This window comes from Carassius gibelio, chromosome A13, assembly GCF_023724105.1.
Source record: "Carassius gibelio isolate Cgi1373 ecotype wild population from Czech Republic chromosome A13, carGib1.2-hapl.c, whole genome shotgun sequence".
In the NCBI taxonomy this organism is placed as follows: Eukaryota; Metazoa; Chordata; class Actinopteri; order Cypriniformes; family Cyprinidae; genus Carassius; species Carassius gibelio.
This window is the reverse complement of record NC_068383.1, coordinates 2,953,256-2,977,535: the sequence shown is the minus strand read 5'-3', so window position 1 is coordinate 2,977,535 and position 24,280 is coordinate 2,953,256. Positions and strand designations below refer to the sequence as shown.

General features: G+C 38.2%; 2 protein-coding genes across 3 annotated transcripts in view; both read right to left on the bottom strand.

Annotated features, from left to right (window-relative positions):
* Nucleotides 1-20,606, bottom strand: part of itga9 (integrin, alpha 9) — a 91,306-nt gene extending 70,700 nt beyond the window's left edge. Inside the window, exons 1-3 of the mRNA XM_052612465.1 lie at nucleotides 20,202-20,606; nucleotides 19,264-19,391; nucleotides 3,563-3,669 (exon numbers count right to left, since the gene is read on the bottom strand). Of these exons, the coding sequence (XP_052468425.1) occupies nucleotides 3,563-3,669; nucleotides 19,264-19,391; nucleotides 20,202-20,389 (423 nt within the window). The 5' untranslated portion in view covers nucleotides 20,390-20,606. The remainder of the gene's footprint in view (nucleotides 1-3,562; nucleotides 3,670-19,263; nucleotides 19,392-20,201) is intronic.
* Nucleotides 20,607-23,676: 3,070 nt separating this feature from the next.
* Nucleotides 23,677-24,280, bottom strand: part of LOC128025874 (golgin subfamily A member 4) — a 30,869-nt gene continuing 30,265 nt past the window's right edge. For both annotated transcript variants that reach the window (XM_052612450.1, XM_052612451.1), the window contains exon 21: nucleotides 23,677-24,280. This exon is cut by the window's right edge and continues 60 nt beyond it. The gene's annotated coding sequence lies outside the window, so the exon portion shown is untranslated.

Genomic DNA, 24,280 nt, shown 5'->3' with positions numbered 1-24,280 from the left:
CCGTAACTTTGGTACCGTAAAACAAATGGTAGCATACTTTACATATAAAGTTTATGGTGCAATCAACATATTAAAAAGCCCAATGTCACCTCTGTGGTGAAATGCATTATGGAAAACACATAGTTGTAGCTCAAAAATCTGATTGCATGAGCTATGCCACGTCTTGGTTGTTGTGCCACATCTCCTGGAAAACTCCTCCTGATTGTGTTGGCATCTTCCTCACACGTGCCTGAAAGCCCATATGTTTTATCTGGTCCTGACGTGTAAATACTAATCTACCAATCAAATAACCATCATTACAGCTTCCATTATAACATGCCATCTCTCCCTCAACCTCTGTGATTTGAAATCAAGGAGACTGACGCCAACGTCTTGTTTGACTTGTTTGTCCAGTTGAAGCATCTCATCTAGAGCTCCAGTTTGTCATCATGAGAAAATGTCCCTCACTTCAAACGCTTTCACTTGATGTACAGTACAGCTGGAGTTTAACAATGCGGTTGTCGTGAAAGATTCTGTAACAATGATGGCTTCGTCATTTCTGTCCACATTTTACAAGTCGATGTGGCTTGTTTTAAACAACTGCTGAGATGGTTGGAAATTCATTTGTTAAAGGCAGTTAAGAACAACAATTGTGTAACAATGGATCAAGTAAATCATGCTTGAAGTAATTACATCTTGGAGAAAAGCATCAATGTCACTCGAGAGTTGAATCAACACACAAAAATCAAGACAATATTGACCATAATTACCTATTTAACAGGTAAACTTTGAACAGGTATTCTTTCTAATCTGCTTCCTCAAAGTAAATGTTCTGTGCAATATTAAGTGCTGAAGAAATAAGTCATAAATTTCATAATTTTGCACTTCTGGTTCCATGTCCCAGTCAATGGGCTTTTTGAACTGGTTTTTGGTTAAATGCCTAAAATAAGGTCTGTATTAAACATAAGCTCTTAATATACACACATTTTATTCTAAAACATAAAATACCTCAGTAATACCCAACATTTTTAAGCTTTTACTTGTTTTGAAAAAGGAATTCAGGTGTCTAAATGGGACTGCAGAGGTTTTCTGTGACGTAAAACATCATCACACTGAAACCTGTCTACTCACTAGTCGCTTACAGCCTCACTGTGTTTATAATTCATGCTCTTACTCTTCTAAATATGGACTGAAAGATTTGTCTGAAGCTCAGTTGTGCGATTTTCTTTTATAGCCTAACTTCAGCTCAACCTCTTGTTCCTGATATAATTAAATGCACATTGTGTCTCTCTTCTACGCACGGTGCATGAAAGTGCAGGGCACAAGGTTCATCTTGACTCAGTAGTGTTGCCAGATATCGCTATAAAAAAACAGCAAATAATATCAAGTCTATAATAAACATAAATCACCCCTCCTTAAATCTTCTTGTTTTTTATAAATTGATGGAAATTAATTTTTCGTCATATTTTCGTCATTCAAAATGCATTATTCCGTTGTAGTCTCATTTCCGTTTAGTTGATAGTACAACATTTCTGAATTATAACTAAAATTATGTATTCCAAAATGCTTGGAAATAAGCAGCATACCAAAATATCGTGACCTGCACCTGCCTACATAATTAACACCATAAACTGCATTGCATTATGTGCCAAGCCCGAAAAACAACCCGAACATGTTTAATGCTAATATCACCAAACATTAAGAGCCTTTGGTAGCTATAATATTACTCAAAAATAAAGGAAAGATGGCAAAACATTGCTTAAAATGTATTTCTAATTATCATAAACTTTTGCTGGCCACAGAGTTTATTTTCTGCCAAATCAGTTCAATCCAACCAATCCAATCCAAAATCAAATAAAAAAAATACTTTTGGCTTTTTGTCGAAGGAACCAGGGTGATGATGACTTTCAGGTTGGCCTACAAAGTTATGTAATCTCTGCATCACTCTATAAACCATGTGACTTCAAAACATTTAATCCAAAGAGTCACAGTTGGCAAATATTGCTTACTTTCTATTTCAAAGGTCCCATTTACACTGCATGGTTCAAGTGACCCAATTCCAATTTTTTTTCCTCTCATGTGGCACAGATCGCAAATGACCGGTGATCGTGTAAGCAGGAAAATATGAGGTAACACTTTATAATAACTGCATGCTATTAATCATTAGTTAAGCATTAGGAAACAGTTAATTCATCATTTATAAAGCATTAATAGACATTTATAAGCAGTTTATAAATACAGATATAAATGCTTTATACCTGATTTAAATGCATATCTATAATGTATTTAATAATTGTTTTTTTTTCATACTTTATTAATGATCAATTTATCATTTCTAAATGAAATATAGCATTATTTACACACCAGTTATTAAGGAGTTGTCAGTGGTTCATAAGATCACTTAGAAATTGTAAGTAAATGATAAATAAACTATTTAAATGTGCATTCATGCATCTTTTTATTCAGACATATAGTAATAGTTACTTATAGTGTTAATAAATGGTTTATTAACATGTATTTCTACTGTAATTCAGGGTTAATTCGTGTAGTTATAAAACATATGTAGTTGTTAGTTAACTATTTTTGTGAGCTCATCTAAAGTGAGGACTATTTATGCCTTGTAAAGCTTTTACAAATGAGATTTAAAGGCTGTTAATATTTCTATGTTCTGTATCACTGTGTTGTGTTTGTTTCCGTTTTTGGTTTAGAAGATAAGTGAGCCTTTAAATATCCTTTATAAATGCTTTACAAGGCATAACTAGTCCTCACTTTAGATGAGCTCACATAAATAGTTAACTGACCACTACTAAATGCTTTATAACTACCTGAATTTACTACATTTCTTGTGATCTTATGAATCACTGGCAACTCCTAAATAACTGGTTTGTAAATAATGCTATACTTCATTGAGAAATGATAAATTGATCATGAATAAAGTATGAAAATACAATTATTAAACACATTCTAGATATGGTTTTAAATCAAGAATAAAGCATTTATATCTGTATTTATAAACTGCTTATTACTGTCTATTAATGCTTTATAAATTATGAATTATCTGTTTACTAATGCTTAATTTCTGATTAATAGTGTGCAGTTATTATAAAGTGTTACCAAATATGAATATGAATATGAATTGGATACGTGCATTTGCATGTGCCATGTAAGCAGACAAATCGGATATTTCCCCAGTAAATTCGAGTCGTACGTCATTAAAAAAGTGGACACCACCAACTGAGATCACATGACTTATTATAGACGCGAAATACGCCCAGGCTGCAACAAGGGCTCCTCTTTTTTCTCCGCCCTACGAGACCAATGTTTTGCTGATTTTTTTGACTTTTCAAAATATTGTGGAAAGCAAAACACTGTATAATTTTATTTGCATCTGCATCCATTGTAATTCGTGCTGTTTTACTTCCTATTCCGGGTCAGAATGTCTACGTTTGGTAGTTTAAGCAGTGCATAGTGTAAATGCAAAAATCGGATATGGGACACTTTTAAAAGATGATGTAAGCGGGTCTTGGGTATCGGATTTGGGCATCAAGACCTGCAGTGTAAATGCAGCCAAAAGGTAACATACCAGAATTTTGCCGTTAGGTTTGTCCTGTCGAGCCAGACTGACCCCCATCCACTCATCATTCCTGTCGCCTTGACACGTCTTCCCGCAGGACTCCCTTTGCTTATTTCCTAGAGTACAGAAGGAGAACATTACTGTAGCCCACAGGGAGACAAACATCTCTGTCTGCAATTGTAGCCCTGAGTGTTTATTGCCCCTTTAAGAGACACGTATAAACATTGCCCCTTTAAATTTTGATTTCAGTAACTGAGTTCTGATTATAAGAATTACGTTGAAATGTGGTGATCATACTGTTGTGATGTATTTTAGAAAAAGTGTTACTGTTGTGAAACTCAGCTTCACCGATAGAGGGCACCCTAAGCTGTACACTCAGCTGAGGATTGGTAACTGACGCTAGTAGAGTGAAAGAGCGATCAGTATGTAACGAGTGAATTTGAGTGCACACGCTACCGAGAGTGTTCCCAATCTAAACTGTCTTTTTCATACTTTCATACAGGTAAGCTGACGAAATTCACCTTGTAGTAATTCACAGCGGTATTATGTGCTTCTAAAACTGTAGTTCTTGCGAGAAACATATTGAGATGTTCAATGTTACACTGGTTCAGAGTTTTTGCACCTAAAATGGCTGACGATCAGATTAACAATCCTGATAAAAGATCATAACTTTCTGCATGAGTGAAAATGAGTAGTAAGTGTGTAAAAATACCATGATTCACATAAAAATGTCAGATAGGTGATACACTAAATCGATGTTAAAGAACCTGAAGTAGTCATGTAGTGTTAAAGAAGTTAAGCTAAAATGCACACGTGTGAGTAGGCCTGTAGTCATCCCACTCACGTGTTAACTTTATTGAGAGTCATTTCATCATAAGCCATTAACTGTGAGAAAGAGCATTTCATGGTGTATTATTAATCAGAAATCAGATTCTCTGTGTTAATAATTTTAGAATCCATTTGCTGAGAATGTAATGTTAAAATACAGAAACCATTATTTGGGTTAAAACTGTGATTAAAATAATTAATAAAATGATAAAAAGAGCAATAAGAAAAGTTTATACAATTTATAAATGCTGGAGTAATGCAGTTATATACTGAATTGTGATTTTCAGCGTTTGAGTATAGAGTTTCACTGTACTTACCTGTAATTGTTACCAGAGTCTAATGTGATACTTGAATGTTATTTACTATACTTGCTTCTGCACAGTGTAAGATTGGGTATTGAAGATGTTTAGATTTATTGTGTTACAGTGTTAATCGGTTTAGAAAATGTAACTTTAAGGATATTGTATTGGTGTGTCCCAGTCAGTGTCATGAATATGCATAAATGCTTGCACTTTGAGACATTATTTTCGATACTGTTAAGAATACTGACGCTAGTAGAGTGAAAGAGCGATCAGTATGTAACGAGTGAGTTTGAGTGCACACGCTACCGAGAGTGTTCCCAATCTAAACTGTCTTTTTCATACTTTCATACAGAAAATAAATGTGTTGCAAAAAGGAAGAGCACCGCCTCATCTTTGAAAAGTGTAACATATTTTGGCGAGCCAGCCAGGAGGAGGCGACAAAGTGATCAGCATCATTAACCCCCCCTCCTTCCTAACGAGTTGAGCCTTCAACAACATGGACACCAGTCAGATCCTGCGTGATCAAGTGAGTGCAGTTCTGTGGCAGCTTGGGGAAGAGTCTCTCTGGGATGTCTGCAGGTACCTGAAATGTGATGGCCTGGACAGTGGAGAGTCCCGCAGCAGGACACGGAGGGCACTTATCAAGATGGCTGAGTGTGTATTGGATGAGCTTGAGGAGAAACAAGAGTGTGATGAAGTTAAACAGTACTGTGCTGATTTATTAATGTTCATTGAAAGACAAAGTAAAGAGTGTCGTCAACAAGATGAAGTGTACCCATCAGAGAAGCCAGCTCCAAAAGAAGAACAGAAAAAAGATTTTTCACCATACAGCTCTCATGTAAAGAAAAACGATTCCCCGCTCAAGAGTCGATTAGAACCAACTCACCCTTTGCCTGAGGTAACATTGCGAAGAGAGTTTAAAATCTGTGGTCAAATTGGAGAGAGTGGTCAGAGGGATAAATTGTCATATCTCAGTTTAGTCCGTCAGATTGAGCTGGGAATAGAAAAAGGGCACACACAGACGGAAGTAGTAGAAGCTGTAATCAGGGCTGTCAGTCCAGGGCTGCCTTTGAGAGACATGCTAGAAATCAAGCGTGGTCTGACCCTTAGTTCACTTCTCACCATCCTGAAAGGTCACTATCGGGTAGATAGCTCCACTGAACTTTACCACCAGCTGCTTAACATCTCTCAAGAGCCCAAAGAAACTGCTCTGAACTTTGTATTCCGTGCAATTGAGCTGAAAGAGAAGCTGTTATGGAAAGCAGCGAATGAGGACACAGATGAACAGTACAGCAGAGCCGTCATTCAACGCAAGTTCCTCCGCTCAATAGAAACTGGACTTTTAAGTGATTCTGTGAAATTCCAAATTCTACCCTACCTCAGTGATGTGAGTATATCAGATGAAGAACTTATACAGAAAGTGGATGAGGCGGCCAAAGTCGAAAGTGAGAGACAAGAAAAACGGAAAAGATCCACTGCTGGTAAAACACCCAAAGTGCAGGAGCTTCAAGCAGATACTCAGGTCAAATCCACACCTGCCCAGAGCCCCTCTAAACTTAAGGAGTCCAACCCAACAGCAGCGATCAAAACAGTAAAAGGAAACGACACTAAGCCTGACAGCATGAATGTGCATCAGATGATGGAAGAACTTCGCAAAGAGATGAAGCAAATGTTTCTGGCTGTAATGGAAGCAAGCCCCCGTCCTCCTGAACAAAAGCAGAGAGCGAAAGGCTGCAAGAAATGCAGGGATGAGGGGATAGGTGAGAGCTGTTCACACTGTTTCAAATGTGGGCAGGAAGGCCATTTCTCTCGCGGATGCAGAGCATCGTCGGGAAACGGGCAGGGACTACTGAGATGGGGCCAGCAGTAGTCCAAGAAACAGCGCTCCAAAACAAGCAGCCATCACCCAGCCCAGTCATTCAACCTATAACAGCCCTTGGAAAGAGAGCATCTGGTGCCTCATCAGCTGTAAGTGTAGTTAACTATATTCCACCTCGATACCAGCCACAGTTAGTAAGCCTTGTAGGAAGCCGATGTATAGTGGACTGTGTCATGGACAATCGCCCAGTTAGAGCCCTGTGGGACACAGGAGCACAGTCCAGCATAGTGAATGAACCCTGGCGACTGAACTACCTCCCCCACACCGTTGTAAAACCCATCTCAGAGTTGTTGGGGGATGAGACACTGACAGTCTTTGCTGCCAATGACACGCCCATTCCATATATCGGCTGGATTGAAGTCAGTTTCAGATTAGGTAGTGACCCCACCAAAATGAATGAACTACAAGTCCCAATGCTTGTGTCAAGTGACCCAGCAGTTGCCAGTGACCCCATCATCGGCTACAACGTCATTGAGGCAATCATTAACAGAAATGAGGAAAAGACAAAAAGGGAAAGAAAGCAGTTGGCACAGAAAGTGAGTAGAGCCCTTGCAATAACAGTGAAAACTGCTCATCGTGTAGTCAAGTTGATGCATAATGGTGATTCAAATTCAGAGATTGGTGTAGTTCGTACCGGTGGAAAAAGAGTTCCATTACCAGCTAACCAAGTCACCACTGTCTATATAAGAGCACATGTGAGTTCACGAGCCCAAGGTCAACATATGTTCTTTTCACCTGACTTACTCAATCCTCCCCCAGAAGGCATTATTTACAATGATGTACTGGTGCAGATCCCAGAAAGGAGAGTTCCATACATACCCGTCTCCATGACCAACACGACTGATCGCACCATCTGTCTGGACCGTCACAGTGTGATTGGATATCTGGAACCAGTCAAGACCGTATACACAGCACCTATACAAATAAATAAGAATGATACAGGAGCTGAAATGAAGGACAGCACAGTGACAAAGCCTAGTGAAGCAAGTAGCACACCACAATCAGATAACACTCAAGCACGTAGACCAACCTCATGGGACCCTCCTGTGGATCTCTGCCATCTCTCAGAAGAACAGCAAGAGGTGGTGAGGAGGATGTTGCGGGAGGAATGTGAGGCATTTTCCTTTGACAGTGACGATGTGGGGTGTATACCATCACTCAAGATGCATATTACCCTCCATGATACGAGCCCTGTTCAAAAGACTTACATGTCCGTTCCAAAGCCTCTTCACAATGAAGTTAAGGAGTATCTACAGGATTTGTTGAGAAGAGGGTGGATCACACCTTCTCGATCCCCTTATTCATCGCCAGTGGTGTGTGTCCGGAAGAAGGATGGTAGTCTTCGTCTCTGTGTTGACTTCAGAGAACTAAATCGTAAGTCAGTCCCCGACCGCCATCCGATTCCAAGGATTCAAGACATGTTGGATGCTCTAGGTGGGAGCTCGTGGTTCTCAGTCTTAGATCAGGGTAAAGCGTACCACCAGGGTTATCTGGATGAGGAGAGTCGTCCTCTAACAGCTTTCATCACACCCTGGGGGCTCTATGAATGGGTGCGCATACCCTTTGGCCTGAGTTCGGCACCCGCAGAGTTTCAGAGGAGCATGGAGCATTGTTTGACTGGGTTGAGAGACACGAGTTGTCTCCCATACCTCGATGACAACCTGGTACACAGTCGTAGCTTCGAGGAGCACGTGGAACACATCCGTCTTGTTCTCCAGCGTTATAAGGAACATGGTGTGAAGCTGACCCCAAAGAAATGTGAGCTGTTTAAATCGAGTGTCAGGTTCCTTGGCAAGTTGGTGACAGGAGAGGGTTACACAATGGACCCTGCAGAGATGGCTCCAGTGCAGGCGTTAAAGGAGAAGACCCCTGTTACAGTGGGTGATGTACGCCAGATCCTTGGGTTCCTCTCCTACTATAGATCATTCATCCCAAATTTCTCCCGTGTGGCCCACCCACTGTATAACTTGCTCACTGTCCCGAACATCGAGAAGTGCACTCCAGACCCAACCGTGAAGAAGCTCTGTAAAACAGGAAAGAAATACAAGGGTCACTTACCATCACAGACACCTGTACAGTGGACTAACTCCCACCAGGAAGTGTTGATCCAGCTAATAGATGCACTGACAAAGCCCCCTGTCCTTGGATATCCGGATTTCACCCAGGCGTTCGTATTACATTGTGATGCATCCCAAGTTGGCCTTGGTGCAGTATTATATCAGAGACAGCAGGGAAAGATGAGAGTGATCGCCTATGGCTCCCGCACGCTGAGTCCATCAGAAAAGAGGTACCATCTGCACTCTGGAAAATTAGAGTTTTTAGCATTGAAGTGGGCCATCTGCGAACGTTTCCGGGATTACCTTTACCATGCCCCATCATTCGTGGTATACACGGATAACAATCCACTAACGTATGTGCTCACCACCGCAAAACTCAACGCAACAGGACACAGATGGGTGGCGGAGTTGGCCGATTATAACTTTACTATCCGGTACCGCCCAGGCAAGAACAATTCCGATGCAGATGGGTTGTCACGGATGCCCTTGGATATTGAGGACTACATGCGTTGCTGTACGGCTGAGGCCAGTCAAGATGTAATCAGTGCGTCCATGGAGAGGGTCATAACGGAAAGGATACACCCTTGCCAGGGTGTGGGGTTGATTCAGGTCAGTGCTTTGAGCATGGTGAAGGACAGTGAGACCAGCCAACCTCTCACCACAGATCAAATCTGCAAAGCACAGGAGGAGGATGAAATCCTGTCAAGAGTCCTCTGGTACAAGTCACAGAGCAGGAGGCCAAGTAGAGCTGAAGTGAAAGCAGAAAACCCTGCAGTGTCCATACTGCTGAAACAGTGGCTAAAGGTTCATGTTGGTCAAGATGGTGTTCTGCGCCGTAGAACTTCCCATCGAGAACAACTGCTGCTCCCCAAAGTTTATCATCCGCTGGTCTTCAAAGAACTACACCAGGACATGGGTCACTTGGGGGTCGAAAGAACGCTTGACCTGATTCGAGAACGGTTCTACTGGCCACAGATGAGTAGGGACGTTGAACATTTTGTCAGTAAAGTGTGTGAATGCCTCAAGAAGAAGAAACCGAGTAAGCAGACCCGTGCACCTCTGGTGTCCATCCAGACCACATATCCATTCCAGCTCGTTTCCATAGATTTTCTGCATTTGGAGAAATGTAAGCATGGGTATGAGTATATATTGGTGGTCATGGACCATTTTACAAGATTCGCGCAGGCCTACGCAACTAGGAACAAAGCGGCCAAGACTGTAGCTGACAAGATTTTCAACGATTTTGCCCTTAAGTTCGGGTTTCCCAGCCGACTACATCACGATATGGGTAAAGAGTTTGAGAACAGATTGATGGCTAGCTTGAAGAAACTCTCTGGCATCCAGGGCTCGCACACGACACCATACCACCCCCAGGGTAACGGGCAGGTGGAGAGGTTTAACCGTACCCTGTTGTCCATGCTGCGTACCCTGGAGGACAAGGAGAAGGAGGATTGGAAGGAATACCTCGCTAAAGTTGTCCACGCGTACAACTGCACAAAGAATGAGGCAACAGGTTACGCGCCCTATTACCTTATCTTTGGACGTTCTCCTCGCCTGCCTATTGATCTGTTATTTAATCTGGAAAAGGATGAGGCCCGTGACACCTATGATGACTACGTGAGTCATTGGAAGACGAGAATGCAGGAGGCATACAAGATTGCGGCAAAAACAGCTGTCAAGGGAGCAGTTCGGGGAAAAGTCCTCTATGACAGAAAAGTTCAGGGGAGAGACCTCCACCCCGGCGACAGAGTTCTCCTCAGAAACCTCACTCCCAGAGGGGGTCCTGGAAAGATCCAGTCCTACTGGGAGGGTCAAGTGTACAAAGTGAAGGGGAGAAAAGCCGATGGCAGTCCCGTTTATGAGATCAGTCCAGAAAGTGGTAAAGGAAGAGACAGAGTGGTTCATAGAAATCTTCTGCTGCCCTGTGATTTCCTTCCCGTTGATCAGCCACCAGCAGAGATTCGTCAGCAACACGAGTCCCAGAGCTATTCAAAGGGAAGAAACAAGCCAGAACGACAGCATTGGCAACAGCTAGAGCAGAGTGACACCTCCAGCGACGAATGCAGCGGCAACTACCAGTGGCATCTCAGACCTGGCCGAGGGACACGGCAAAGACAGGGTTCATTGAATCCTCTAGCAGAGCCTTTTCAGCCTCAGCAGAGTCCTCAGCATCACGAAGAGGATGTGCCACTACAAAGCGAAGAGGATGTGCCACTACAAAGCGAAGAGGATGTGCCACTACAAAGCGAAGAGGATTTGCCACTACAAAGCGAAGAGGATTTGCCACTACAAAGCGAAGAGGATATGCCACTACAATCTCAGAGACCTGACTTAAGTCCTGATAGGCCTGAGCATGGTGAATCCGGAGCCGACTCTCTGGTTCTGATGCAAAGGGAGAAACAGGTGGTAAGACAGCGACCCCAGAGACTGAGACACCAGCCTGTGGTACTGAGCTATGATACATTGGGTCAACCGTCCTTGGTACAAAGAAACTGTAAGGTAACAGAGACTCAAGTAACACAGACTAATGGTTACTGGAGGCCTTGGATGGCTGAGGTGTTCTAAAGTGATGTTTTCCTTGTTCACGGAAATGTCCGGAGACATTTAATTTTGTGGGGGAAAGTGTAGCCCTGAGTGTTTATTGCCCCTTTAAGAGACACGTATAAACATTGCCCCTTTAAATTTTGATTTCAGTAACTGAGTTCTGATTATAAGAATTACGTTGAAATGTGGTGATCATACTGTTGTGATGTATTTTAGAAAAAGTGTTACTGTTGTGAAACTCAGCTTCACCGATAGAGGGCACCCTAAGCTGTACACTCAGCTGAGGATTGGTAACTGACGCTAGTAGAGTGAAAGAGCGATCAGTATGTAACGAGTGAGTTTGAGTGCACACGCTACCGAGAGTGTTCCCAATCTAAACTGTCTTTTTCATACTTTCATACAGGTAAGCTGACGAAATTCACCTTGTAGTAATTCACAGCGGTATTATGTGCTTCTAAAACTGTAGTTCTTGCGAGAAACATATTGAGATGTTCAATGTTACACTGGTTCAGAGTTTTTGCACCTAAAATGGCTGACGATCAGATTAACAATCCTGATAAAAGATCATAACTTTCTGCATGAGTGAAAATGAGTAGTAAGTGTGTAAAAATACCATGATTCACATAAAAATGTCAGATAGGTGATACACTAAATCGATGTTAAAGAACCTGAAGTAGTCATGTAGTGTTAAAGAAGTTAAGCTAAAATGCACACGTGTGAGTAGGCCTGTAGTCATCCCACTCACGTGTTAACTTTATTGAGAGTCATTTCATCATAAGCCATTAACTGTGAGAAAGAGCATTTCATGGTGTATTATTAATCAGAAATCAGATTCTCTGTGTTAATAATTTTAGAATCCATTTGCTGAGAATGTAATGTTAAAATACAGAAACCATTATTTGGGTTAAAACTGTGATTAAAATAATTAATAAAATGATAAAAAGAGCAATAAGAAAAGTTTATACAATTTATAAATGCTGGAGTAATGCAGTTATATACTGAATTGTGATTTTCAGCGTTTGAGTATAGAGTTTCACTGTACTTACCTGTAATTGTTACCAGAGTCTAATGTGATACTTGAATGTTATTTACTATACTTGCTTCTGCACAGTGTAAGATTGGGTATTGAAGATGTTTAGATTTATTGTGTTACAGTGTTAATCGGTTTAGAAAATGTAACTTTAAGGATATTGTATTGGTGTGTCCCAGTCAGTGTCATGAATATGCATAAATGCTTGCACTTTGAGACATTATTTTCGATACTGTTAAGAATACTGACGCTAGTAGAGTGAAAGAGCGATCAGTATGTAACGAGTGAGTTTGAGTGCACACGCTACCGAGAGTGTTCCCAATCTAAACTGTCTTTTTCATACTTTCATACAGAAAATAAATGTGTTGCAAAAAGGAAGAGCACCGCCTCATCTTTGAAAAGTGTAACACAATGAGAAACACAATAAAACCACTCCGAGACCAGACAGCCTGAAGCAAAAGTCAGACAGTCCATGTTTGAGACTGTTCAATTTGCTTAAATACAGACAATACTGCCTTGTGTTAGTAAGATGAGAACACAAAATATTTGAAATGTAAAACTCATGTGTATCAAATGCAAATATAGTGTATGAACTTATTCCAATGTTCACAATGCTAGTGGGCAACTGCTTTACTTGGAGAATCAAAGTCTAGAAGCTCTTTTTTTACTTCTATTGACCAAATCAACTTCCAATCTCACAATTCAGTAGCAGAAAGATGCGTGCAACCTACTAAACACTGATTAATGAACTTTTATTTCCTAAAATGATCATCAAAGCCATGCAAATCACATCTGATGTGGATGTTGTGTATAGTCCTCAACAAAAAGTACCATGATATACCAAAATATTGTCATAAATATCATGGTACATTAATATGGTGAGCATTCAGTACCATGGTACATAGTCAAGTCATGTCACATTTATACTATGATCAGCTATAATCAATTTAACACCATATCAGCAGCAGTAGATATATGCATGGCAAAATCAACAGTGTTATGATTGCAATATCATTTCAGTACTATTTACAGAAGACAATACCATCATTCAGCTCAATTGAGTTCAACTCGGTTAATTTCAGTTCGATAAATGTGTCAGTGCTGTAAAGTTAATCAATTATCAAGCAAATTCAGTTCAGCTATAAAGCATCTCAATGGAATACAATAGAGAAATACACAAAAGGGCTGTATTTCCCAAAAGCATTTTAAAACTAAGCAGACTGTAGAGACCATTTCTACTTAAAGTATGCGATCCTTTCGGGAAACACATCCCCAGTCTGTTCACTAAATTGTAAGGCATTTAAAAAAAAAAAAACTCAAAGCATGATCACAGTTCATTTACCTCAAACGTTTAGGATTAAAATGGCTTATACTGATGACCCTGAAAAATATAAACCATGAGATATCAGCTTCTTGAATAAGACATGATCTATTTTGGAGGTATAGTCTATTTTAGGTATTTAACTGCACAAAAATTGAGGATTTATGAGCAAGGTGTGTTATTCCTGCAGGGAGTTTAAAAATATTGTCATAAATATTTTCAATTGTTCAATTGTTATAGCATCTTCTTCCTACTAAGACAACATCCTAAGTTTAAAGGTCTTCGCACACAGAGTCTGATATTTTCAAATGCAGTTTTCTGTTTTAAAATGCATGTTACGGATTCAGAAGTTCAGACAATCGAACCCGATCCAGCTTTTTTTTTTTTTATGGCGGGTGAATGTTTCAGACAAGGAAATAGTGTGCCATATGCAAAACTTCACTTTTGATCAATTTAGTGCATCTTTGCTGATTAAAACTTCTAAGAATCTTACTGAACCCAAACTTTTGCACCAGCAAGACGAGCACTAACCAGGAGAAACTATCATGAACTTGGTTGGAAATTCATAAACCAGTCTTTTTTAGCAGCTATTACACGAAGTCTGTCACTTTTTACATCCTAAACAGTAACTTGTCAAAGATGGGGCAGTTGGTTCTAATCATGTCTTGTTCGGGTTTTTTGAAGTTAATGCTTTTGCCCCCAAAGCTGTGAAGCATCCAAAGCACACAAAGAAGAGAGCCAGATCTCAAGTTAGGAGGGAAACACAAACTGTCAAAAACCAAGATGAAGTTTGCTTGGGATACGGACGAAACATTATTTTCAGCAATTAGCAGCAAAGCACCATCCAAAAACACTACTCACTGAACACAGATATATTTCACAGGGTCAAAACTGCAGGCAAACCGCGAGAAGAATTCTCTTCTTAAAACCCTTGGCCATCACTTCAAATAAGGAGGCGCAAGGAATGTTCCTCAGACTATAAACATCCCACCAAATCAGCGACCCTGGTTCCCTCCGAACAGTCGTGTTTGTTTTCGCATCTGTGTGAGTCCTGAGTGCCACATTCTTCTGGTTGTGAAATGCTTAGTGAGAGGATGAGAAGTAGGATGAGATCTCAAGCGTGTAGTGATTGAGCGCGAGCCAGGAGTGTGCTAGTCGGTTAACGGATAACTGAAAGAAAACAAATGCGCGTGCTACTTGGATCATCACGGGCAACTATGATGAAGCGCTGGTCAACAGTGAATGTGGTGAAAGATTTGTCAGGTGTGGATCTTTTTAACACTGTGGGAACAAACCTGATCAACCAATAACAGTTTGGTACAGTGGATGGCAATAGCATATCGCTCAGCTAGCAATGCAACACTAACACACAAATAGTTTTAATTCGATTTCACTCAGTTTCTGTACAATTTGCACTATTGCATGTAATGTAATCAACACAGGCTCATTTGAAAAATTTGCCTCTTCCTACATTTACGCTCCAAAAACATATCTATATAAGTTTCTGGTTGAAATGTGCACTAGTGGTAGTAATAAACAAACTACTTTTATTCCTTTCCACACACATTATGATTACAGAGACAGACTATTGAAAAATAAAGACTTGTTTTTGGCAGTTCCTTGCAGAATACTATATTAAGACACTTTTACCATAGTATGATATTTGCAAACTCAAGCGTTTTAATGTTTTTAGCACACAAACAACCCCATATGCATGTCTCTTATGATGCAGTAAACTTGCTCAGTAGCTTACCTGGTACAGGTACGTCAGAAAATTAAAACACGAGTCAAAAACTCCACAAAAGAGATCAAAGCATTTACACTTTAAAACACATTATACAGAACCCTTATACCCCTGACAATCAAGATTGTAATTGCCAATCCTAAATATGAATCTGAATAGGCTCAGTGTTGCGTTGAAGGAAATAGCATAATTATTGTATTTGATGAAGATAATAAATAGTAGAAAGTGGAGATTTACTTGCCTACACAACTGAGGACAATGCATTTCACTTTATCAAGTATAGAACTTCAATGAAGGCTGTAAAAATAGAAGAAAGGATCTGCGGTACACAGCTAAAGAATTGCTCAAAATATACTTGCAATTATCAAGATCAAGACCATTTCGTAACTGATAAATAGTTTCATGTCTGCAAACAGATTAGTAAATGCTACTGCGATAACATCTGACAAATTCTGTCATAATTTACTCACCCTAATGTGATTGCCAAAGCAGTAGGACTTTTCTTCTACTGTGGAACATAAAATGTGTCCCTGGAGCACAAACGCAGTCTTAAGTCTCTGGGGTATATTTGTAGCAATATACAAAAAAGCATTGTATGGGTCAAAATTATTGATTTGTATTTTGTCAAATATTATTAGGATATTACGTAAAGATCATGTTCCATGAAGAGATTTTGTAAATTTCCTGTTGTAAATATATCCAAACTTAATTTTTGATTAGTATATGCATTGCTAAGAACTTCATTTTGGACAACTTTAAAGATGATTTTTTGTTTTTTGCACTGTCAGATTCTCAAATAGTTGCATCTCGGCCAAATATTGTCCTCCTAACAAACCATGCATCAATGGAAAGCTTATTTATTCAGCTTTCAGAGGATGTATAAATCTCAGTTTCGAGAAATTGACCGTTTAGACTGGTTTTGTGCTCCAGGGTCACATATATGATGTTTAGCAGAATGTTCTTGCTCCACAGAAGAAATAAAGTCACATAAGTTACAGGAATAGTTGAAAATGAAAACTGGGTGAAGATGTACTAATCCTCAGGCCATCCAGGATGAAGATGAGTTTGTTTCTTCATGGAAACAGATTTGAAAAAATGTACAGTTGTGTTACATCACTTGCTCACCAATGGATGCTCTGCAGTGAATGGGTGCCGTCAGAATGAGAGTCTAAACAGCTGATAAAAACATCACAATAATCCACACCACTCCATTAACTCCTTCAGTGAATGATTTGTGAAGTGAAAAGCTGTGTTTGTACAAAAAACAAATTCATCAAGACTTTTTAACTTCCAAAATCCATAATAATGCTGTTCATCCCCCTGTTGTCGTCTCACATTAAAATCCACCAGCACCCAGTATTTGTTTAGAGCCGTTTTGGACTGTTTCCGCTTGTATCTGTGCATATTTCTCTCCTGATTCACACAAGACAACCTTTTCACTAGAGAAAGCAAAATTATGTCAGAGGATTCATATTTTTGCCAGAAGCAATGGTTTAAAGTTAAAAAATATCTTAATGGACACAGCTTTTCACTTCACAAGTCATTAACTGATTTACTGTAGTGATGTGGATTATTGTGATGTTTTTATCAGCTGTTTGGACTCTCATTCTGACGGCACCCATTCACTGCAGAGGATCCATTGGTGAGCAAGTGATGTATTAGTTCACTAGTTCACTATATCAGTAGCAATATTTCTTAAGGGGGGCCCCTGAGGGATCTAATCCCAAATGATTCATGTAAAATTAAAGTAGATCCCCCAGGACATGCTTCATTTGCTCACGTGTGTTCAGTCAGTAAGACACAGCGCAATCAGAAGTGTGCGCATTAAACCGCTCTCACAAACCGCTCTCATCTCTCCACCACAAGAAAAGAGCTTCAAGAGATCTCTACACACTGAATCGTTGGCAAGGCCATTCGGAAAATATTAGCCAAACCATTCATCATTTCTATCAAAATGCTTCAGGAGCCAGACAACAGACATTTTAACTGATCTCACACAGTAACATAAAATATTAAAAAGATAAAACAATGATATCGTCAGCTGTCCATCACATAAACAAGCTCTCAGTATGATGCTTGTTTACAGAAGTAAAAGTGTAAATCGATACACTACCAGCGCTGAGAGTGAGGGTTAGTATAACAGGGGAAATGTGAAAATAAGAGGGTTAGATAACAACTGTGTTTTTGATTATAACTGCGAGAATAGTTGTTAAATGTAACAAAAGCAAGGCTGATAAAATAATGGTCCAGGCAGGTTTTCAAATGTTGACCGGTCCAAAATCCATGTTTAACTTCATGAGTGATTTGAGTTGTACAGTGGTTCGGGTTAAACTACCCGTATAAAACAGTTCTGCTCTTTTACTGACTGATTTGACTGTGCAGATGAAATCGTCTGTTTTTCATCGAAACTGCTGTTGTCAAACCAAGCACATCTGACACTCACAAAAGAGAGAATGATAATAGATCAACGCATTTTCACTTCCCTTTTTACCAAAGATCTTTAGAAAGATTTAGACATGTTTACATAGAGATCTGTGCAATAACATAGCTACTTTGTTTTTGTTGATATAAACAATCACAAAGCTGAGATTTGCTCTATGGTTATTATACACATATGGCTTTGCACAAGTATACAGTATGCATCTGGAGAACATTATATTTTTTATGCAAGTTATATACTTTTTTTATAAGTTTATATACTAATTATTTTATATGGACGTATTTTTATATCCAACTTTATATAAAGAGCAAGATGATAATATAGTTAATTTTTGTGAAGAAAAAAAAAGTACATTTGCAATATACAATATTTTTTGATACATGAAAAATTCTACGATTCGATACGATACATGATTATATCGATCGACATATCGATATTTTGATATTATATATCTATTTTAAACAACCATCTTCATTTTTATTAACTCACAAATGCAACCAAAATATATAACAAGAACATTTATCTGAAATTTTTACATTCTGCACCTCAGTTGGGACATTCACAAAAAATAAATAAATAAATAACAATAAGAATAATATTATATATATATATATATATATATATATATATATATATATATATATATATATATATATATATATATATATAATGTTTTTTAATAATAATAATAAATATATATATATATATATATATATATATATATATATATATATATATATATATATATATATATATATATATATATATATATATATATAAAATGTTTGCAAAAACAATTCTGGCTGCTTATATGGGCTCAGTGCTAAAAAGCTTTTCTACAGATAACCTAATTACAAGCAATAGCAAAAAAATAAATATATATTTAACCCTTTAACTGCCCCACCAAGAAAAAAGCATTTGAAAATTTTTTTGTTTGCATTTCTTATCTCTTTATGTCATTAGTTACCACACTCAATGTATTTTTTTTCTACACGTCCCATAATTTTTAAAATATCGGCCTCTACCAAATGGTTGATATGTCACTTTATGGCAAAAGTACCGGAATTCATACACATACTATGGAAATCAGAAAATATGAACTATAATGAATGATCAGAAAGTTATATTTCTCAGCAAATAGTACATTCTGACAGCAGAAAGGATTATCTGAAAACATTAGCTTAGCTTTTCTACGTTTACCATAAAGTGACAAATCAACCATTTGGTTGAGGAGGCAGTTAAAGGGTTAAACTACAGATATCAATATTTTACTTGTGACATTGATGTATCGTATCGTCAGACATCGTATCGATGTATCGATGAATAGTTACACCCCTACTATTTAGTCTATAGGCCTACCACTTTATGTGAGCATATGTTTTCAGATAAAATCAGACATAATACATCCAACTTTATATTTAGAGTCTGATAATAAAATAGTCACATTTTTGATTATATAAACAATCAAGCGGCTGAGATGCACTATGCTTTGTTAACATACTCTAGGGATGCATGTAAAGTAAGAGCTCCTGCATGTGTATTCTGGGTATTTGTGAGACACACACCTCTGCCGAGGTCCATCTCAGTGCAGCGTTGCTCTGGGTTGTTGTGGATTCGGCACTTGTACACAGCTCCAGGAGATTGAACCGAACTGCTGAATGATGAGTTTGCTCTGGGAGCCCCAACCACAATCCTACAGAGATCAGGAGAAAGTGTCACTGAACATCACAACACAACTACACACACACCCTGGGATGCCTGGGACTGGAGTGTTTCATCATTATAAAATGGAAAACCAAACTATCTTTTGTAAGTGTCTGTAAGTGTCATGGATGAATAATGGAGATGCCTAATAACTGAATTAGCCCTGGAGGTGGTTTTGCCTTGTCGTACTGTCATGGTTTGGCTCTACAATTCAGTGATGCAAGAACAACATCATCATCTCCACTGAAGCAAAGGCAATGATTTGGGCGCTGGCCAGTGTTTCCCTTTAAACTTTAGGTCAGCCCTTGGAAGAAAGACTTAACATCTGTTCAGTCACAAGAGAGGTTGCAAAAATTTCATGTCTGAAATGTAATGGCAAGAGTTAAATCATAAAAGTAAGGGAAAACATTGCACTTTTGTAAGCTTGAGCTGAATAATGTAAGAGAATAGCATGAACATTAATGTGATTATTTAGTGGTGCATTGGTAATCACAGTCTAAAAGCCCTAAATGTCATTGCCTTAGAAAACAAAATGTAATTCTCCAAATGCCGAAGGAGCTTTTTTTCCCAGAATAACTTAATAATAGGCTTATATACATATATAAACTTTATATTTGTTTTTGTATAAAGTCTTTAAGACAGTTTACCTATGGTTTATTGTACTGGAGCGCCAAAACACAACTCGAAACAAACCTCAATAGACTAAAGAGACATAATATTTATTTTCACCCTTAAACCAACTAAAAAGATGCAAAACTGACTGTATGAATGTTTAATCCATTCCAGACTCAGTGCTCACCAGCGTGTGTTGTCATGGACGTGCTCCAGGACCGAATATCCAAAAAACGTCGCCTCTGGTCCTCGAAACAGCACGGGATGGTGTAAGTCAAGGTTGAAGGAATACGCCAAAGAAATTAAACACAAACACACAAAACCATCCAAAGCGCTTCTTTTCCGTGTAGAAAATCCCGTCATTCTGTTGCGCATCCTCAGTGCTGAAGTCAACCCGAGGAGAACTTTATAAAAGCTATTAAATCTTTCTATAGAGTAATGGAAAAGCTACATTTATAGGAGTACACTGCTTCCTTTTCTTAAATGTGTGGATTAAACGCATGCAAACAGGGTTTGAGTTTGTGGATCGGAGGCTTGGGTCAGGATAGCGCGCTCATTGCATGGCTCTTCTTCTCTTCTGCAGCGTCTCTGGAGTTTCTCTTGGCATTAAAGTGCTGCGCTCGAGATGACGCGTGCGTTGTTGCGCGCGAGCATCACATTTCACATTATAAGCCGAGGAGCGCGCGGCGCCGCGTCCACTGGCGACATCTACCGCCAGCGCTCGGTACTGCAACTCATTACTGGCGCGCTACAGCCAACATGAGCACATTTTACAAACTGTAATGCAGGGGCGGATCTAGAAAAATATTGATGGGGTGGCGAGAAGGGGGCAGGAATTTTTGAGGGGTGGCAACATATGGCAGACGTATATATACTGAATTTAGTCACAGTTATCACAGTTTGATGATAAATATATGTGCACACTTTTTTTTTTTTTTTTTAAAGGACACAGGCTATCATTTGCAAACTTAATCTCATGCAATTCAATGTCTTGCATTTGAAAGTTCATATAAGGAATAAGTGACCATACCCCATAAGCACCACCACACTCACTAATGCATACAGTATGCATCAAAATGTAATTAAGAGCATTATAAAAGATTCGGTGTTATCAATATGTCAATTTATTATAAGAAACACAAGATTTTAACAGCCATTTACAGCTGGGGGGACTCAAATGATTTTCTACTGTTTAGTGTTAATCATCATCTAACTCAACCAGTCAAGAGCTACATTTAGCCTTAGATGTTATATGAATATGGTCCTGAAGCATAGCTTTTATTAGCTGACAATAATAATTAATAAATAAACATTATAGGCACAAATACAAATGTACTTTTAGAAATTGTTTTTGAAAAATGTGTTATTGTTTTGGCAAGCTTAAATTAAAACTTCTATGAAAACTTGTGTGATATTCCCTTAAAATAATGTTTTAATATTTATTTTTTTAAAGTATATTTTACTAAGCAATTTCTTACATAATTTCTTTGAGTTAGACCAAACTTTTATTTTGGTGGGTTGTAGACAGAGTTTCTGTGTTTTTAAATTAACTATTATTATTAGCTAATAGGAAGTATAGCATATCAAGTATGCTAATACTTGAAGTATAGCATACTCTACTGTGCAAAAGTACTATATTTCTGTTTGAATTTCTTCAAGTTATACCGGAATTTTATTTTGACAGGTTGTCGTAAAGACATTGCCGTTTCTGTCTGTGTATACGATACGAATGAATGAAGATAGTTTTATCAAATGAAATGGTGAAATCCTCTCATAGCGCACTGACGTGCCCATGTGTTGCATACATCATGCATCAATATAGTGAAGAGCTGAAAACACCACGCATGCTTCAGTGTGTGTGTGTGTGTGTGTGTGTGTGTGTGTGTGTGTGTGTGTGTGTGTGTGTGTGTGTGTGGTAGAGCACACATTCCCAGAGACGTGTATAACATCACCTTAAGGGTTCCCATAAGCAGGATTGTATTGTTGTGCCCCCCTTCCTCAAATATGATAATGGAAAAAAAACTACTATAGGGGTGAAAAAATAACTTTAATCAAATAAAAAACTAAATGAATAAATTGTGTTATTTACAAATCACAATTGTAGCTCGCGACATTTACCTATGGCTATAACTTTATTATGACTCTAATTTATTTTATAGTCTCAAGCATTCAGAAATCATGCAAAAGGAAACTAAGCAGTTTTACTATGATAAAACCATGGTTTATTTTTGTGAGGGTTGTGATATGCACGTTTTTTTGTTGAAGAAATTATAAATCCTGTGTCATCTATGGCAAAAAGGTGTCCAAAAATGAAAGATTAAGTGAATATTTGAATTAAATGTTTGGTCAGTAGCCTAAACAAGAATTTGATCGTCCTGCAAGTGTAACAGCAGCAATCACATGGCATTTGTAATAACATGTACATAAATTGTTTATTTTGTATTTGCCTATATTATGTATTTTAAGTGTTATTATTAACCAATCATTATTGCCTCATTATTTTTTTTATATAATACATTTTAAGCCATTTTAAAGGCTATTGATGGCTTAAGTCTGTTTTTATAGCAACAACAACAACAAAAATATTACAGTATATTAATACTTTGTAAATTATAAGAGTTTGGGGATCACAAATCATTTGAATCAGTTTGGGAGTTCGGAGCGGGTTCGCGAATCGTTTGAGTCAGTTCGGGAGTTCAAAGCGGATTAGCGAGTCAGTTTCGGGATTGCGAATCAGATTTGAATCAGTTCGGGAGTTCGTAGCGGGATCGCGAATCATTTGAATCAGTTCGGGAGTTCGTAGCGGAATCGCGAATCATTTGAGTCAGTTCGGGTGTTCGGAGCGGGATCGCGAATCATTTGAGTCAGTTTGAGAGTTCGGAGCTGGATCGCGAATCATTTGAGTCAGTTTGAGAGTTCGGAGCGGGTTCGCGAATCATTTGAGTCATTTCGGGAGTTCGGAGCGGGATCACGAATCACGAAAGATACGCACTCGTAAATTTTCTAATTGGCCATAACCTTTAATTCGTTGCTGCCAACTGGGGTGGCAAGGCTTTCCTTTAGGAATGCAAAAAAAAAAAAGAAGAAAATAATAATAATAATAATGATAATAATAAAAACAGGAATATTGTGAAAGTTATTATTTAAAAAACACAAAAAATCTTACTAATCACAAACTCGAACAACAGTGCGTATTTTATATATATATATATATATATATATATATATATATATATATACACATTTTTTAAGCATTTTAATACGGATACTAAAATGGTGATTGTTTTTTTTAAGTTATATATTCTGCTGTGTATTAAACTATATATACATATTTATACACACACATACATACTGTATATTCAGAGTATAATACAAATTTGCTCATTCTCAGAAGCATATCTGAATGCAGACACTAAAATATAACGATAAAGCTGAAAGCTTATGGTTTTTGGTGGTCCCTGTAAACATCATGGCAGATGATTATGGTAATAATTCAGCACAATATCTCTTGTACAGAATCTTTGCATATTTAAACATTATTTGGTCAACAGTGATTATATTATAGTGGGAATTAATCTGATGCTTAACCAGTCTTCCCTAACACCTGCAACATACAGCAATGTCACCAGAGCTTCTGCATGCAGAAAAAGAGAGGATTTGAATGTAGTGTAAATAAAACTTTATTAGTTGTCTTAAAATTTATAAACAGCCTCAAAGTGCCCTATATGACAGATATTTATAGCCTTTTATTTCAACAATGATTATTTACAGTATGAAGCGTGGTTCTAACTAGTAAATTTCCCCGAAAATACAGTATTAAGTTACACAAAAACATAGTAAACATTAAGCATACTATGAGCCTGTGTCTTTATATCGTACATGTGCTGTGTAGATAATTAAAGGGTCATTTCATCTTACCTTAAAACTGAAAAACAGGAAAAATAGAGATAATCAAACAAACCGAACCTTACAATTATTGCACAAGTCTTAAATCATACAAATGCAGCTTTAAAAAAAGAAGAACCGTCCACCCAAAAAAAAAAAGAGAAAGCAAGAAAAATCCACGTAATAAATTATTTCTGACAAGCTATAAATGTAAGAATATTCTCTCTTAATTTCTTAATCTAACCAAGTTCCCTTGTACCATTAACTGTGCATGCCTGTGCACACACAAACACACACACACACGCACACACACACACACACACACAAGAAGAGCAGGCTCTTTCATGTCAGTAGCATCCCTCAGAAGCAGCAGCAGGAGAA